General features: G+C 41.8%; 1 protein-coding gene across 6 annotated transcripts in view; it reads left to right on the top strand.

The window, feature by feature from the left end:
• nek10 (NIMA-related kinase 10) overlaps positions 1 to 17,666 on the top strand; it is a 122,684-nt gene that overhangs the window by 79,035 nt on the left and 25,983 nt on the right. For all 6 annotated transcript variants that reach the window (XR_011889711.1, XM_072283170.1, XM_072283172.1 and 3 more), the window contains 4 exons: positions 4,351 to 4,421; positions 9,404 to 9,617; positions 10,165 to 10,348; positions 11,149 to 11,223. Coding sequence is in view for 5 of the 6 variants with exons in the window: in XM_072283170.1 (XP_072139271.1) it covers positions 4,351 to 4,421; positions 9,404 to 9,617; positions 10,165 to 10,348; positions 11,149 to 11,223 (544 nt within the window). In the remaining variant the exon portion in view is untranslated. The remainder of the gene's footprint in view (positions 1 to 4,350; positions 4,422 to 9,403; positions 9,618 to 10,164; positions 10,349 to 11,148; positions 11,224 to 17,666) is intronic.

The following is a 17,666-nucleotide window of genomic DNA, read 5'->3' as shown; positions in this document are numbered from 1 at the left end:
TGAAATGTTTAAGGGGAACATAAGAGTGATCTTCACTCAGAGGGTGGTGAGATTGGAAGTGGTGGATGTGGGTTCGATTTCAACAGTGAAGAAAAATTTCGATAGGTACATGGATTGGAGGAGTACGGAGGGCTGTGGTCTGGGTGCTGGATGATTGGTTGAGGTAGCATAATACTTCGGCACAGACTAGATGAGACAAACGGTTTAATTCTGTGCTGTAGTGTTCTGTGACTCCATGACTGACAAATATAGCGTGACAAAATTTACAAAGAAAAATCACTTCCAATATGATGGTTTGATCATGCATATAATATTTGCTGAAAAAGATATTAATTCATTCCTAATACTAGGGCTCCAAACTAACTCATAAACTATGTAAGCACCTTTTAAAATTTTAAATGGAACTAATAAAGTATTTGTTAACTACTACTGTTAAAGATGTTTCTGCGAATTCTAGTGTCTAAAGTTGGAGGTGTCTCCGATTAACGTGGCAATCCCATTTTAAAGACTTCTGTTTATGTAATACCTTTCATGTCCTCTAGTCTAGGAGATAGAAAATGCTTTAAAAACTGTGAAATACGTTTGTAATTATTGTAATGTGGGAAATGTAAGAATTTGCACAATTCGGGTTTTCAGAAAAGGTAATATGATAACTGGCAGTTGAATATGAAGAAGGTCCTTATCAGAGTTCCCAAGCTGTAGCATAGTGGTTAGCACAACACTTTACAGTACCATTGACCTGAGTTCATTCCCGCCGCTGTCTGTAAGGAGTGTGTACGTTCTCCCTGTGACCGCGTGGGTTTCCTCCGGGTGCTTCACTTCTTTCCCATGGTTCAAAGATGTACAAGTTAGTAGGTTAATTGGTCATTGTGAATTGTCCCATGATTAGGCTAGGGTTAAGTCAGGGGTTGCTGGGTAGTGTGGCTTGAAGGGCTGAAAGGGCCTGTTCTGGGCTGTATCTCAATCAATCAATCAATAAATAAACAAACAAACTGCTCATTGAGGTAGAGCTGTTGAATTTTTATAATTAGATACTATTGTTGTGTGTACCAATACAGTGAAAAGCTTTGTTTTGCATGCCACCCAGACAGATCACTTCAAACTTAAGTATATCGGAGCAGTACAGAAGGAAAGACGAAAGGCATAATTAACTGCAGAATATAGTATCACAGTTACAAAGGAAGTGCAGTGTTGGTAAGGTGCAATGGCCATGACAGAGAAGATTTTGAGATCAAGAGTTCTATTCAAGAGTCTTATAACAGCAGTGTAGAAGCTTTCCTTCTGCTACGAGTTTTCAAGGTGTTGGTAGTGGGGGTGGGGGGCTGTGGAGAAGAGAGAATGACCAGGGTGGGAAGGAAGGTCCCTCATTTGTGCTGAGTACTTTCCTGAAGTAGTGGTCACCAGAGAGAAGGTTGGTTTTCATGATACAACTCTACTATTCCTTGTAGTCCTGGGCAGAGTAGTTATCTTTCCAAGTAGTCGTGCATCCAGATATGATGTTTTCTATGGTGCGTCTGTAAAAATCAAATAATTTCCTTTGCCTTATGAGGAAGTAAAGGCAATGGTGTGCCTTCTTGGCCGTAATGTCAACAGGTTTGGACCAGGACAAATTGTTTGATATTTGCGTCGAGGAATTTTAAGTTTTCAACCAATTTCACCTTCAGTACCATTGGTACAGATGGACATGTTTCCTGTCCCACCTACTAAAGTCAATGAACAGTTCCTTTGTTTTCCTGACATTAAGGGAAAGGTTGCTGCCTTGATGCCATGTTGCTACGTTCTCTCCCTCCTTGGTTTTCTCTCTCTCCTTCTTATATTACATCTCATCGTTGTTTCAAATCCAGTCCACTATGATGATGTCATCTGCAAACCTGAAGAGCAGGAGTTTCCAATCTGGGGTCCATGGACTTCTCAGTTAATGGTAAAGCTCCATGGCAGAGAAAAGGAACCCCTGCTTTAGATTAAATTAGAGCAGAATTTGCCCATGCAGTTGTGAGTGCATAGAGAGTAAAGTAAGGGGCTTAGGGCAGAGTCTTGTGTTCCAGTGTTGAGGAGGTACTTTTGCCAACTCTTGCTGATTGTGATCTGTTGGTCAAGGAGTCAAGGATCAACTTGCAGAGAAGGGTGCTGAGTCCAGAAGTTGGAGATAAGCTTGTTCAGAATTGTGGTATTGAAGGCAGAGCCATAGTCAATAAATTATTACCTGATGAGTAGTAGGTGTCTTTGTTATCCAGATGTTCCAGAAATGAGTGTAAGGTCAGGGCAATGGTGTCCACCATGGACCTGTTTCAGCAGTAGGTGAACTACAGTAGGTTGAAGTTGCCTGACAAACTGGAGTTGATTTGTAACCAGCCTCTCAATGCACAGCTGATGATGGATGTCAGAGCTAATTGGTAGTCAGATTCAGATTTATTTACCACATGTACATTGAAACACACATACAGTGAAATGCAGCACTTGCAATAACAACTAGGACACCCAGGGGCAGCCTGCAAGTGTTACCACACACACCAGCACCAGTAGCATGCCTACCACGTTTAGCAAAACAACAGCACCCTCCCACCCACCCATTCACAATCACAAGTCTAAATGACGGTTAAGTCCGAGCCACGGCATTGATTGACATCACAGCCCAGTACCACAAGTTTACAGACGTAGACAGACAGGCTATTACCTTCACATTCTTTGTGTGCACCTGTTGAGGCCTAGGTTCAACGTGTCTCATCCTAGAATCTGTTGTTAGCAAAATGTAGAACGTCCACACCATTGAGTTGGTCAAGCCGTTGCACTCAAATCCTTCGATTGAGATGTCTACCAAAAACTATTGATTCTGGATGCAACAGAACCACGGCCGATTCATTCTTTGTATCACGAGGAAATGTTGCAGGAATGTACTAACAGTTCTCCAAAGGTGAAAATAAAGGAGTTTACTGCAGAATGTACAAGATTTATGAATTTTATCAGGTAGTTGGTATGGCTAGTTTCCCTAATTAGTACAAGGAGCAGTAATTTAAATACTATTACTCTTTACCTTAAATACAATTACACAAATGATCAAAATGTATAATACTGAGCAATTTTAGGAATCTTTTTAGCCAGTGGGTGGTGAATCTGTGGAACTCATTGCCACAGACATCTATGGAAGCAAATTCATTGGATATATTTAAAGCAAGGTTGATAGGTTCATGATTAGTAAGGGCATCGAAGGTTATGGGGAGAAGGCAGGAGAATAGAGGTGAGAGGGAAAATAAATCAGCCATGTTTGAATGGCCAAGCAGACTCGATGGGATGAACGCTCATACTGTCCTCTCGTGTTTTGTTGTCTATTTCTTGCATTCTTTGTCGTGTGCTATACTGGTTCCAAATGAAGAACATTTTGTTCATTCTTTTCAAATGAAATGACGTTTGCAAAAGTAACAAAGACATTTTTTCATAAAGAAGATGATATTTGCATAAAGACTGAAGACAGCTGGAATATAAAATGAGTTCTTCACATCAGTCTGTATCAAGGAAAAGAATGTCAAATTCTCACTAAATGTGTCTGTGGTAGAGATAATAGATGGTTTGAAGATTATTAAGAAGGTAACACAAAGGCTGGGGATGTAGTTAAAATAAGCAAATCACCTGGTGTGCATGGCATGTACCTGAGGTTAGTGAGGAATACCCAAGGGAGAAAGGTTCTTGCCTTGCAGTGCTAACCATTTCTGTCAGACCTGAGCTTTTCCAGTATTTTCTGTTTTTGTTTCAGATTTCTGACTGTGAGTTCCAGCCCAACAGCTTGCCAGTTTCTAGTTGTTCCTAGATACCAGAGCGGTGTCAGAAGATGCAAAAATGACATTTATAACACCCTAGTATGGGAATCTGATTTGGGTTATATTCAATATTGCATTAACTTAGCCTACATCAAATTGCCCTCCAATCCAATCCGTAGCATCAAACTGTTAGGTGAGCTTTATTCCTCATTCCAACAGCTTTGTATGGAATGAATAGTAAATTCTAGAGCAGGCAAGAATAAATACTAAATCTGTAGATGCCAATGTCTATCATCTACAAGTGAAGCCTCCCATAAGTTTTGAATTTATTATCTCCCTGTTATGATGCTTACTGTCAGTTCTGTCAAATTCAGGTCACTCAACTTACTCCTCTACTTTTCATTCTCCCTAAATCTGCATGTTAAATAATTGTGTAAATTGGTTTACATTTGAGAATCAAATCCCATTAGCCCTTGATCTTTCAAGTAGGATTTTCCCTAGTTCTTAATAATTTAGTCTTCTTTGACCAGTATCAAAGCAACTCCAATCATTTCCTAGCCTTTTTGAATATAAATAAATCTTAAATTATTTCTAACAGATTGTAGAAGCAGCATATGAGCCAGTACCAAAAGGACTCTACTCTTACCAAGTGCAAGAGACCATCAAAAGGTAATGAGTGATGATTGTCAAATTGTTATTGAAATAGCCTTATTGACTGAATCAAACTGATTTTTTCCCAATATCCAATGACATACCGTACTGTGCAAAAGTCTTAGGCACTTATATATAGCTCGGACATTTGCACAGTACTGTAGTAATTTTATGTATTGTATTGTACTGCTGGCAGAAAGAAAAACAAATTTCATGACTGTGTGAATGATGATTCTGATACTGATAAGGACTAAGAGTGGGAGGGGGGCAGGGAAAGGGGAATCATGATTGGGAAAAGAAGAAGGGAGAGGGGAGGAAGCGGGAATCAAATGACTTAGCCTGGTGTCTCAGGGCTGGGTGTGTCTCCCCTCACGCCACCTCCACGCCGCTGCCCCAGGCACTCCTTCTTTGCCACCTGTCCCACACCCCTCCCATGGCACCCCACCCTCGCCATCCCTCACATCCTTTGCTTTCGCCAGGTTTACGAACTCACTGTCCTCTCCATGTTGACATACAGTACTGTGCAAAAGTCTTAAGCACCCTAGCTATACATATGTCTAAGATTTCTGCATATTGCTGTATCTGCCCAACATCCTGTACTAATACTACCACAACATGATGAATAATGTTGCTGGAAGCTCTTAAAAACAATCCAACTGACCATTACAAAATGAGTCCCAATGGAGAGAGAAACAAAGGTATGACTTATGTAATTAATAGCTGTATTGGAAGAGCTATCATTCTTACAGTAAATTAATATACATTACAGAAATGACTTCATGACAATTATTCCTAGAAATTAACTATAGACTGCTGATTCATGTAGCTCCTTAATTAAAAAGTAATGCGTGTCATAAGTCAGTGCCGCAGGGATTGGTGCTGGGCCCATTGTTGTTTACCAGCTATATCAATGATCTGGATGATAATGCAGTAAATTGGATCAGCAAATTTTTAGATGACACCAAGATCGGGGTTGTAGTGGGCAGTGAGAAAAGCTGTCAAGCTAGCAGTGGGATCTGGACCAGCTGGAAGAATGGGCTGAAAAATGGCAGATGGAATTTAGTGCAGACAATTGTGAGGTGTTGTACTTTGGGATGACCAACAAGGGTAGCTATTACACCGTGAGAGGTAGCGTGGAGGAGTGCAATAGAACAGCAAGGTCTGAGAATACAGATCCATAATTCTTTTAAAGTGGCGTCACAGGTAGAAAGGGTCATAAAGAAAGCTTTTGGTGCGTTGCCTTTCATTAATCAATGTATTGAATGCAGGAGTTGGGATGTTATGTTGAAGTTGTATAATACATTAGTGAGGCCTAATCTGGAGTATTGTGTGCAGTTTTGGTCATCGACCTACTGGAAAGATGTCACTAAGTTTGAAAAAGTGCAGAGAAAATTTACAAGGATGTTGCTGGGTCTCGTGGACCTGAGTTCTAGGAAAAGGCTGAATAGGTTAGGTCTTCATTCCCTAGCAGGGAGATTCGATAGAGGTATACAAAATTATGAGGGGTATAGATAGAGTAAGTGCAAGCAGGCTTTTTCCACTGAGGTTGATTGAGGCTAGAACTAGAGATCATGAGTTAAGGGTGAAAGGTGAAATGTTTAAGGTGAACAACATCACTCAGAAGGTGGTGAGAGTGGAATGAGCTGCCAGCACCAAGTGGTGGATTCGGGTCCAATTTCAACATGTAAGAGAAATTTGGATTGGTACATGGATGGGAGGGGTATGAAAGGCTATGGTCCCGGTGCAAATCGATAGGACTAGGCAGATGAATGGTTCAGTGAAGACTATATTATGAGCCATAGGGTCTATTTCTGTGCTGTCGTGTTCTATGACTCTGTGACTTTATGTTACGTGTTCACCAAGCAGACTAGATACCATACTTTTCTTTTTATTTCAACAAAAACTGGGCAGAACAATAGCTAGTGATTAGAAGAGTGTTCATCACAACCTTCTCAAGGGCAACTAAGGATGGGCAGTTTAAATGCTGGCTCAGGTTGTGCAAGTCCACATCCTTTGAATAAATTGTAATAAAAATATATGGAGATTAAATGCTGGTCCTGGCTGCAACACTCAAATTCTGTGAACAACCTGTAAGGGAAAGTGCCTTTATTTCATACAGCTTGCTGAATTCTAACTTCAACTTTATATTTTACTAGACAACGGGATGACCCGTTGGAGCACCCTTTGAGAGAAGGGTAGTGCAGTCTGATGTGACCAGAATGAACATTAAATTTTCCTGAATGCTATTGGTATTGCTTTGCTTTGGAAACTGAAGTAGAAAACCTCAGTTTATTAAAGAAGAACGACGCGTAGCAAAGCAAATATAACTCTTCCTCGTTTAATGAAGGACACTTTTGATGGCATCATTTCTGGTTTATCTGCCACCCTTGTGCATCTCATTGTCATTCTAGAGATGTGCAGTCCTTTCATCCCCCGTCTCTTCATCTCTTCTGCTGTTTGTTCTTTGTCTCTGATCCTGGAGACGTGCATGCCTCTCCTCCTCTGTCTCTTCTTCTCTCATCTTTTTTTGTCCTGACTCTTTAATCCTGGAGTCGTGCAGCCCTGGCCTCATCCGATTCTTGTTCTCTTCCTCTCCTTGCTGCTTCCCGACGACATTTGGCGTCATCTCTTGACCACGCGGCATAATTAGGCTGACCATTTTTTTTACCCTGATGCTGGATAGAAGATATGAAACACTAACACCAAAGGATGCTGATTATTCTTGATGATGCGGTTGGCGCTCTCCTAAATGGACGTGATATAGTCACCGATGTCCTTTGACTGCAGCAAAGGGTTTGATGGGTGTCTCGAAGTACGTCATTACAATAAGATTTAATTATCTCTTATTGACGAATGACAGTTAGATCTGTCCCAATCCTGCACATGCTGATGGTGATTAGCAGAATGTGACCCCTCAAAATAGAGCTGCTGTGCCCTTTTGCTCCAGTAGGTGTTGCTGCTGAGGCTGGCCGTGCGCATGCATTGGGCTGTCACGTCCCAATTTCTATGATGGTAGATCGGCTCTTGGGTTAAAAGAGAGCCTGTTGATTTTTGCGAATGAGCAATTTTATACAAGTATATAACCCTGAACTTTGCCTGCATTCTGTAAATTAGCGCATTTTAATTTGATTTAGCCAAAAAAAAATGCCGCTGTAATGCACCGTTTGCGCTAATTGGAGGTCACAAACAGACAAACAGAGCATGAGAGTTTTAGAGTTATATAGATTTTATCTATTTTATTGGGCTACATATTCCAGTGCCATCATAGCATGCCGACAATGTTCAAAATGATTAAGATTCAATTCCTGCCACTGTCTGTAAAGAGTTTGTAAGTTCTACCCATGACCGCATGGGTTTTCTCTGGGTGATCTGGTTTCTTCCCACATTCCAAGGCCATACAGGTTAGGGTTAGTAAGTTGAGGGCATGCTATGTTGACGCTGGAAGCATGGCAACTCTTCTGGGCTGCTCCCAGCTCATCCTCCGATTGTGGTGGTCACTGATGTAAACAACACATTCCCGTATGTTCTGATATGCATGTAACAAATAAGGCTAATCTCTAATCTTTAAATCAATTCCCATCAGAGGAGTGGCTCAATAGCACTTCTGTCTGATCTGAACAAGTTCTGCACTACCTCAATGCACTGTTACTGATTTGATCTGAATAAACAATATGCAAGACAAACTTTTCACTGTGTCTTGATATGACATATGACAATATTGTATACTTATGTACAAGATGGTAAGAGGCATAGATCAAGTGGACAACCAGATGCCTTTTGCCAATGTGTAACTAGCTAATATGAGGGGCATAATTTTAAGGTAATTAGAGAAAAGTATAGGAGGAATGTCAGAGGTACTTTCTTTAACACAGAGAGTGGTGGGTGTCTGAAACGCCCTGCCAGGGGTGGCGGTAAAGGCAGATACATTAGGGACATTTAAGAGATTGATAGATAGGTGCATGGATAATAGTAAAATGGAAAGTGATGTAGGAGAGAAGGATTAGATTGATTTTAGAGTAGGTTAAAGGGTCAGCACAATGTCATGAGCCAAAGGACCTGTATTGAGCTGTAATGTTCTATGTTTTAGGGGTAAATTTTAATTTAATCCTATGTTTACTATAGTTTGAGAATTTGGCTTAATTATTTTTCATCCCTGAAGGAATTTTGAGACTGTTTCTATGTGTTTGGTGTTGTACTTAAAAATAAGAAAATTCACAAAGGTGTTAGTCAGGGGAATGAGTTCAAGAGCTAGAGCTAATATTGCAGGTCGATAAAAATCTGATTACATCTGATTGGAATATTGTGTTCATTTCTGGTCGCCTCAGTACAGGAAGGATGTGGAAGCTTTAGAGAGGGTACAGAGATTTACCAAGATGCTGCCTAGATTAGAGAGCATGTTTTCTGAGAAAAGATTGAGCGAGCAAGGGCTTTTCTCTTTGGAATGAAGGAGGATGAGAGATGACTTGACAGAGGCGTACAAGATGATAAGAGGCATGAATAAAGTGAACAGCTAGCAAGGTAGAGATAGAGATAGAGTATAATTTTAAGGTGACTGGAGTAAAGTATAGGCAGGATGTAAGAGGTAGTGTTTTTGCAGACAAGTGGAGGGTTATGTGGGAGTGAATAGTTAGATCGATCTTACAGTAAATTAAAAGGTCAGCACAAAATCATGGGGTGAAGGGCCCGTACTGTGCTGTAATGTTCCATGTCCTGCATTTCAATAAACCAGTGCATTACCAAAACTTTTTTGGACTGGGTCTGTCAGAGGTAAGTGAGTGAATATATGGAATAAACTGATTTGATCTCATTTGTACCACATCTGTCTGCTGCAGATGGACTTGTCCATGATAGCAGTAGAAGTGTCTGAGGAGACACACATGATGGGATCACTCTTTACATTGTGTGGCACAAAGGTTTTTCTGATTAGCATGGATTTAGGACAGGGGAATAGCAGATTTCACCTGCTGAATCAAAATACCTTTATTTCTAAATATCCACAGCTGCTTGACTCCTGATTCCGAAGCGAGGCCAGACGTTGTGGAAGTGAGTGCAATGATTTCAGATATCATGATGAAGTACATGGATGATTTATGCACACTGCAGATAACCATGGAGAAGAGGCTTGACCGAGAGAGGCGGCGCACACAGAAGTATTTCATGGAAGCTAACAGAAATGTTATGACCTATCACCATCAGCTCTCCATGATGTCGCGGGTAACATTTTTCTCTTAAATGCCCTTGGATGACTTAGACTGTTAGAATCTGTGTTGAATCATTAAAGTGCATGGATGGTAATCTCCTTTTGTTGCCCAGTGTATTCTGGAAGGAGCCAACATAGTTTCTGCTGCATTTAGAGAATTAAAGATTAGCTTTATTTGTTACATACAGTTGCGTCGAAGCATACAGTGAAATGTGCTATTTCTGTAAAGGACCAGCACAGTCTGAGAATGTGCTGGGGGCAGCGCACAAGTGTGGCCACACTTCCAGCGCCAACATCGTATGCTCACGACTCAGTAACCCTAACCGTACATCTTTGAAATGTTGGAGGAAACCGGAGCACATAGTCACAAACTCCCTACAGATAGCAGTGGAAATTCAACCCCGATCTTCCAGTTGCTGGTGCCGTAAAGTGTAATGATAACAGCTACACACCATGCCACCCGAGCTCAACACACTGCAGTTCACGTTGAGGCTGCCTGGATGGTGCAGTGAAATGACAAGGTCATATTTCTAAGTTAAGATTTACCTTTTTGTGTTAAAGGAGTATTATGATAAGTCAAGCTTGGGGAGCAGCAGCAGTGGAACTGGCAGTCTGAAGAGTGAGTCATCAGAAACTACTGGCAGCCCACTGGACGACTTGCATAGGTTCCATCTTAAAGATGATGAGAGACTGAGTGATGCAGTATTTCTTGAGAATATTAACTCTGCCATAAACACTGAAAAAGGTACAGTAGAGATTTTCAATAAGAATGCATTGCTTTAACAAGAATAATGAGCTAAACTAAATGGTTAATTAATCTAATGCGGTATGTTATTTAAAATGGAATGCACAATAAGATACTTGGATAAATAGAGCTAAATAGTTTGGTTGAAAGAGATTTATTTTTTTTATCTTGTAAATTATTTTATTTTTTTATTTAGAGATATAGCATAGTAACAGGCCTTTCCAGCCCAAAAATCCATGCCAGCCAATTGCACCCATATAACCAATTAACCTACTAACCCATACGTCTTTGGAATATGGGAGGAAACCAGAGCACCCAGAGCCAACATAGTCTACCCACAACTCACTAACCCTAACCCGTATGTCTTTGGAATGTGGGAGGAAACCAGGGTACCTGGAAGAAACACACATGTACATGGGGAAAACATACAGGCAGCGGCGGAATTGAACCCGACTTTCTGATGCTGTAATAGTATTGTGTTAACCACTACGTTACTGTGCTGCCCTTGTTTAAAGCCTTTTTGATAATGTGACGTGTTACATAATATTTCAGAAAATTCTCCATGCAACTGTTAGAATACAAAATTTTATTTAAGGTTGGTGAACTAGTTTGGTAAAATCATTAACATTGCTAGATACCTTAATTGTTATCGTCATGCTGAATAAAGTAAGATGGTTATTGTTCAGACATAAAAGTATTAAAAATTATTATTGATATAAATAGTAAAATTATAAAATGATTCTTTTGCATCTTTATTTTAAAATGTGGTAACTTTTCCTCTGTTGTGAATGTTTCTCCAGAGATCGAAGATGAGTTGAATACTTCAGATCACTCAAGCAATTCAAGCCCAAGCCCAATAAAAGATTCTACCCTGAGTAAGTGCAACCTGTAGATTTTACCCGCTTGGTATCTGTGTTCATCTATCAGAATGTAAAGTGAATGGATCCAGAAATTCTTGATGTTTATTCCTGGCAAAGCAAACTCTTCATTCAGAAAGGACAAAACTCCGATGAATTTAGACAGCCTATTTTGAATTGGAATTAGTTTATCATCGTCACATGTACTGAGATAGAGTGAAAAGCTTGTCTTCAATAATTTTCATCCTGATCAGATACAGATCAGCAGTGTATTGAGTAGTACAAGGTAAAATAATAACAGAATGCAGAATAAAGTGTTAGTGTTACATAGAAGGTGCAGTGCAAAATGATATAGATTGTGAGGTCAAAAGCCCAGTTTATTGTACGAGAGATGCTGTCCTTGAGCTGCATGGCACTTAAACGTTCAGGACTTTGTATCTTTGCCTGATGGGAGAAAAGGGAAGAAAGAAGGTCTGGTGTAGGTAGAGATCTTTGATTAGACAATGCTCTTTTCTTACTGCTGCCATCAAGTTGAACATACAAATGCCTCAGGATTCACACCACCAGGTTCAAGAACTGTTTCTACTCCTCAACCATCAGGATCTTGAATGAAAAGGGATAGCTACACTCATGTAAGGACTCATTTAAGGACTCCTTATACTGTTATTTCATGCTCATTATTTATTGTTATTCATTTATATCTGTATTTGCACAGTTTACAGTTCCTGATGTTTACGGTTACTGTTCTAAAGGATTGCTAAGTATGCCAGCAGAAAAAGAATGCGGTGACGTTATGTACTCTAATAATAGATTCTACTTTGAACTTTGAATTTTAGTGAGGCAGTCAGGACTGCAGACAGTCTATGGAGGAGAGGCTGGTTCCTGCGATGTGCTAAATTGTCTCCATAACTCTGCGGTTTTTATTTGGTCATGGGCAGAGTAATTGCCATACTACGCCTGTCAGTGTAAAAGATTTGAGAGTTGATAATGGACCACTGGAAAATGATGCTGGAGAGGTAGTAGTAGGGGACAAGGAAAGAGCAAACAAAATGAATAAATATTTTACATCAGTCTTCTCTGTGGAACACTCTAGCAATATGCTAGAAGTTCGAGAGTGTCAGGGGGCAGAAGAGTGTGAAGTTGCCATTACTAGGGAGAAGATTCTTGGGAAACTGAAGGGTCTGAAGGTAGATTACTCACCTGGATGAGATGGAGTATAACCCAGAGTTCTGAAAGTGGTGGCTGAAGAGGTCTTAGAAGCATTAGTAATGATCTTTCAAGAATCCCAGATTCTGGAATGGTTCTGGAAGATTAGATTAGATGAGATTCAACTTTACCCTCATTGTGCCGAGTACAGATACAAAGCCAATGAAGTGCAGTTAGCATCTAATCAGAAATTCAAAGAATAGTGTAATTTACAAAATAACTGCAAATAAAAAGTAAGTGCTACAGCACACAAATATAAAAGTACTGAGACAGTACAATATGGGTGTAATACTGCTTAGTGCTGTGATGAGAGGTTCAACAGGGTCACAGCCTCAGGGAAGAAGCTCTTCCTGTGCCTGCTGGTGCGGGAGCGGAGGCTCCAGTAGCACCTACCAGATGGGAAGAGAGTAAAAAGTCCATGGTTAGGGTGAGATGCATCCTTGATAATGCTTTTCACCCTGCCCAGGCAGCATTTATGGTAGATGTTCTCAATGGTGGGCAATTGGGTGCGGATAATCTGCTAGGCAGTTTTCACCACATGCTGGAGTGCTTTGCGGTCCGATACGGGACAATTGCCATACAACACCGGGATGCAGTTGGTGAGTATGCTCTCAATGGTACAGCGGTAAAAGTCCGTCAGTATCCTGGGACAGAGGTGAGCTTTCTTGATGCTCCGCAGGAAATAAAGGCGCTATTGCGCCTTTTTGATCAGGATGGAGGAGTTCAGGGACCAGGTGAAATCCTTGGAAATGTGGATACCAAGGAATTTGAAGCTTGATACATGCTCCACTACAGCTCCATTGATGTAGATGGGGATGTGAGTGTGGCTCCTAGCATGACTGAAGTCCACAATGATCTCCTTGGTCTTCTGGGTGTTAAGGGCCAGGTTGTTGTCAGTACGTCACGCAGCCAGGTGCTGGACCTCATCCCTGTAGGCCGTCTCGTCATCCCCTCTGATCAGGCCAACCACCGTGGTGTCGTCTGCGAACTTGATTATGGAGTTAAAACCATGTACAGGAAAACAGTCATAGGTGAAAAGGGAGTACAGAAGAGGGCTCAGCAGAAGACTGGAAAATTGCAAATATCACAACACTCTTCAAGAAGGGAGAGAGGCAGAAGAAAGGAAACTTATAAGCCAGTTAGTCTGATCTCAGTGGCTGGAAAGATATTGGAGTCGATTATTAAGGATGAGCTGTCGGGGTACTTGGAGGCACATAATAAAATAGACCGTAGTCAGCATGGTTTTCCAAGGGGAAAGTCTTGCCTGACAAATCTGTTGGAATTCTTTGAAGAAATAACAAGCAGGATAGATGAGAGAATCAGTGGATGTTGTGTCCTTGGATTTTCAGAAGGCCTTTGACAAGGTGCCACACATGAGGCTGCTTAACAAGTTAAGAAACCTTGGTATCATAGGAAAGATACTAGCATGGATAGAGCACTGGCTGATTGGCAGGAGGCAAAGAGTGGGAATAAAGGGAGCCTTTTCTGACTGGCTTCTGGAAATTAGTGGTGTTCCACAGTGGCCTGTGTTGGGACTGCTTCTTTTTACGTTATATGCCAATGATTTGGATGATGGAATTGATGGCTTTGTGGCCAAGTTTACGGACGATGGAAAGATAGATGGAGGGGCATGTACTTCTGAGGAAGCTGAGAGACTACAAAAGGACTTAGACAGATTAGAAGAATGGGCAAAGAAGTGGCAGGTAGAATAGAGTGTTGGGATGGTCATGTACTTTGGTAGAAGAATTTTCTAAATAGAGAGAAAATTCAAAAATCTGAGGTGCAAAGGGACTTGGGAGTCTTTGTGCAGGATTCCCTAAAGGTTAATTTGCAGGTTGAGTTGGTGGTGAGGAAGGCAAATGCAATGTTAGTATTCATTTCAAGAGGACTAGAATATAAAAGCAAGGATGTAATGTTGAAGCTTTACAAAGCACCGGTGAGGCCTCACTTGGAGTATTGTGAACAGTTTTGGGCCGCGTATCTAAGAAAGGTTGTGCTGACATTGGAGAGGGATCAAAGCAGGTTTATGAAAATGATTCCGAGATTGAAAGGCCAGGAAGAGTAGTATGGGCTGCCTTATTGATTAGTATCCAGCATCACTTACATTTATGGTAATGAAATGCATTGAGAGGTTGGTCATGGCTTGAATCAGCTCCTGCTTCAGCAAGGATCTGGACCCACTGCAATTTGCATATCACCATAATTGGTCTACACAGACGAAACTCATTAGCTCTTCACACAGCTGTAGCTCACCTAGACAATACAAACATCTATGTCAGGATGCTGATTATTAACTATAGCTCAAAGATTAACACGATCATTTCTACAGTCCTGATCGAAAAGCTACAAAACCTGGGCCTCTATACCTCCCTCTGCAATTGGATCCTCGACTTCCTAACCGGAAGACAACAATCTATACGGATTGGTAATAACATTTCCTCCTTGCTTACACTCACCACTGACGCACCACAGGGATATAATAGTCATAGTATAGTCACAGTCATACTTTATTGATCCCGGGGCAAATTGGTTTTCATTACAGTTGCACCATAAATTATAAATAGTAATAAAACCATAAATACTTATAGTGATATGTAAGTTATGCCAGGAAATAAGTCCAGGACCAGCCTATTGACTCAGGGTGTCTGACCCTCCAAGGGAGGAGTTGTAAAGTTTGATGGCCACAGGCAGGAATGACTTCCTATGATGCTCTGTGTTGCATCTCGGTGGAATGAGTCTCTGGCTGAATGTACTCCTGTGCCCACCCAGTACATTATGTAGTGGATGGGAGACATTGTCCAAGATGGCATGCAACTTGGACAGCATCCTCTTTTCAGGCACCACCGTCAGAGAGTCCAGTTCCAAAATATGTGCTTAACCCATTGCTCTACTTTTTCTATACCCATGACTGTGTGGCTAGGCATAGCTCAAATGCCATCTATAAATTTGCTGATGATACAGCCATTGCTGGCAAAATCTCTGATGGCGACAAGATGGCGTAAAGGAATGTGATATACCAGTTAGTTGAGTGGTGTCGCAGCAACAACCTTGTAAGACCAAAGAGCTGATTGTGAACTTCAGGAAGGGTAAGGTGAGAGTACATGAACCAGTCCCCATAGAGGGATCAGAAGTGGAGAGAGTGAGCAATTTCACGTTCCTGGGTGTCAGCATATTGATGCAGTTATAAAGAAGGCAAGACGGAAACTATACTTCATTAGGAGTTTGAGGAGATTTGGTTTGTCACCTAAAACACTCAAACACATCTACAGATGTACTGTGGAGAGCATTCTGACTGTCTGGTATGGCGGGGGTGGGGGGGGCGGGGTGCTACTGCACAGGATCGAAAGAAGCTACAGAAATTTGTAAAATTAGTCAGCTCCTTCATGGGTACTAGCCTCCATAGTGTCCAAAACATCTTTAAGGACCAGTGCCCCAAGAGGCAGCATCCATTAATAAGGTCCCCATAATGCAGGACGTGCCCTCTTTCCATTGTTAACGTCAGGCAGGAGGTACAGAAGCCTGAAGACACACACTCAGCGATTCAGGAATAGTTTCTTCCCCTCTGTCACCTAGTTTCCAAATGGTCTTTGAAACTATGAACACTACCTCACTTTTTCATTATTTCTGTTTTTGCACTATTTTTAATTTAGCTATTTAACATTCACTTACTGTAATTGATATTTTTTCTATATCATGTATTGCATTGTACTGCTGCTGCCAAATTAACAAATTTCACGACATACAAAAAATGCTGGTGAACACAGCAGGCCAGGCAGCATCTATAGGAAGAGGAACAGTCGACGTATCCGAAATGATAGGAGAAGACAGGAAGGGGAGGGATGGAGCTGAGAGCTGGACAGTTGATTGGCAAAAGGGGTACGAGGCTAGAGAAGGGAGAGGATCATGGGATGGGAGGCTAGGGAGAAAGAAAGGGTGAGGGGAGCCCAGAGGATAGAGAGCAGGCAAGGAGTTATAGGAGAGAGACAGAGGGAGGAAAAAGAGACAGAGAAAAAAAAGAGGGGAAATAATAAATAAATAAATAAACAAACAAACAAGCAAGCAAGCGATGGGGTACGAAGGGGAGGAGGGGCATTAGCGGAAGTTAGAGAAGTTAATGTTCATGCCATCAGGTTGGAGGCTACCCAGACGGAATATAAGGTGTTGTTCCTCCAACCTGAGTGTGGCTTCATCTTGGCAGTAGAGGAGGCCGTGGATAGACATGTCAGAATGGGAATGGGATGTGGAATTAAAATGTGTGGCCACTGGGAGATCCTGCTTTCTCTGGCGGACAGAGCGTAGGTGTTCATCGAAACGGTCTCCCAGTCTGCGTCGGGTCTCGCCTATATATAGAAGGCTGCACTGGGAGCACCAGACATAGGATATCACTCTAGCCAACTCACAGGTGAAGTGTCGCCTCACCTGGAAGGACTGTCTGGGGCCCCGAATGGTAGTGAGGGAGGAAGTGTAAGGGCATGTGTAGCACTTGTTCCGCTTACAAGGATAAGTGCCGGGAGGGAAATCGGTGGGGAGGGATGTGGGGGACGAATAGACAAGGGAGTCACATAGGGAGCGATCCCTGTGGAAAGCAGAAAAAGGGGGGGGAGAGAAAGATGTGATTGGTGGTGGGATCCCGTTGGATGTGGCGGAAGTTACGGAGAATAATATGTTGGACCCGGAGGCTGGTGGGTTGGTAGGTGAGGACAAGGGGAACCCTATTCCTAGTGGGGTGGCGGGAGGATGGGGTGAGAGCAGATGTGCGTGAAATGGGAGAGATGCGTTTAAGAGCAGAGTTGATGGAGGACATCTCCCTCGTCCTGGAACGAAAAGCCTCATCCTGAGAGCAGATGCGGCGGAGACGGAGGAATTGCGAGAAGGGGATGGCGTTTTTGCAAGAGACAGGGTGGGAAGAGGAATAGTCCAGGTAGTTGTGAGAGTCCGTAGGCTTATAGTAGACATCAGTAGATAAGCTGTCTCCAGAGATGGAGATGGAAAGATTCTGATTCTGATTCATATGAGAAACACTTGATGGCTCTGGGTCTGTATTCACTGGAATTGAGAAGAATGAGGCGCGACCTCATTGAAACCTACCGAATGTTGAAAGGCCTTGATAGAGTGGATGTGGAGAGGACGTTACCTATGGTGGGGAGGCTAAGCCTTATAGTAGAGGGGCATTGATAATAGATTTACTTTCACTAATATATTCTGAATAATAAGATGATTAACTTACGTTTTCTTGTACTGAACATTCAATGATC

Source organism: Mobula birostris, chromosome 19, assembly GCF_030028105.1.
Source record: "Mobula birostris isolate sMobBir1 chromosome 19, sMobBir1.hap1, whole genome shotgun sequence".
In the NCBI taxonomy this organism is placed as follows: Eukaryota; Metazoa; Chordata; class Chondrichthyes; order Myliobatiformes; family Myliobatidae; genus Mobula; species Mobula birostris.
Note: the sequence above shows the minus strand (reverse complement) of the source record. Positions and strands in the feature narration are given on the sequence as shown.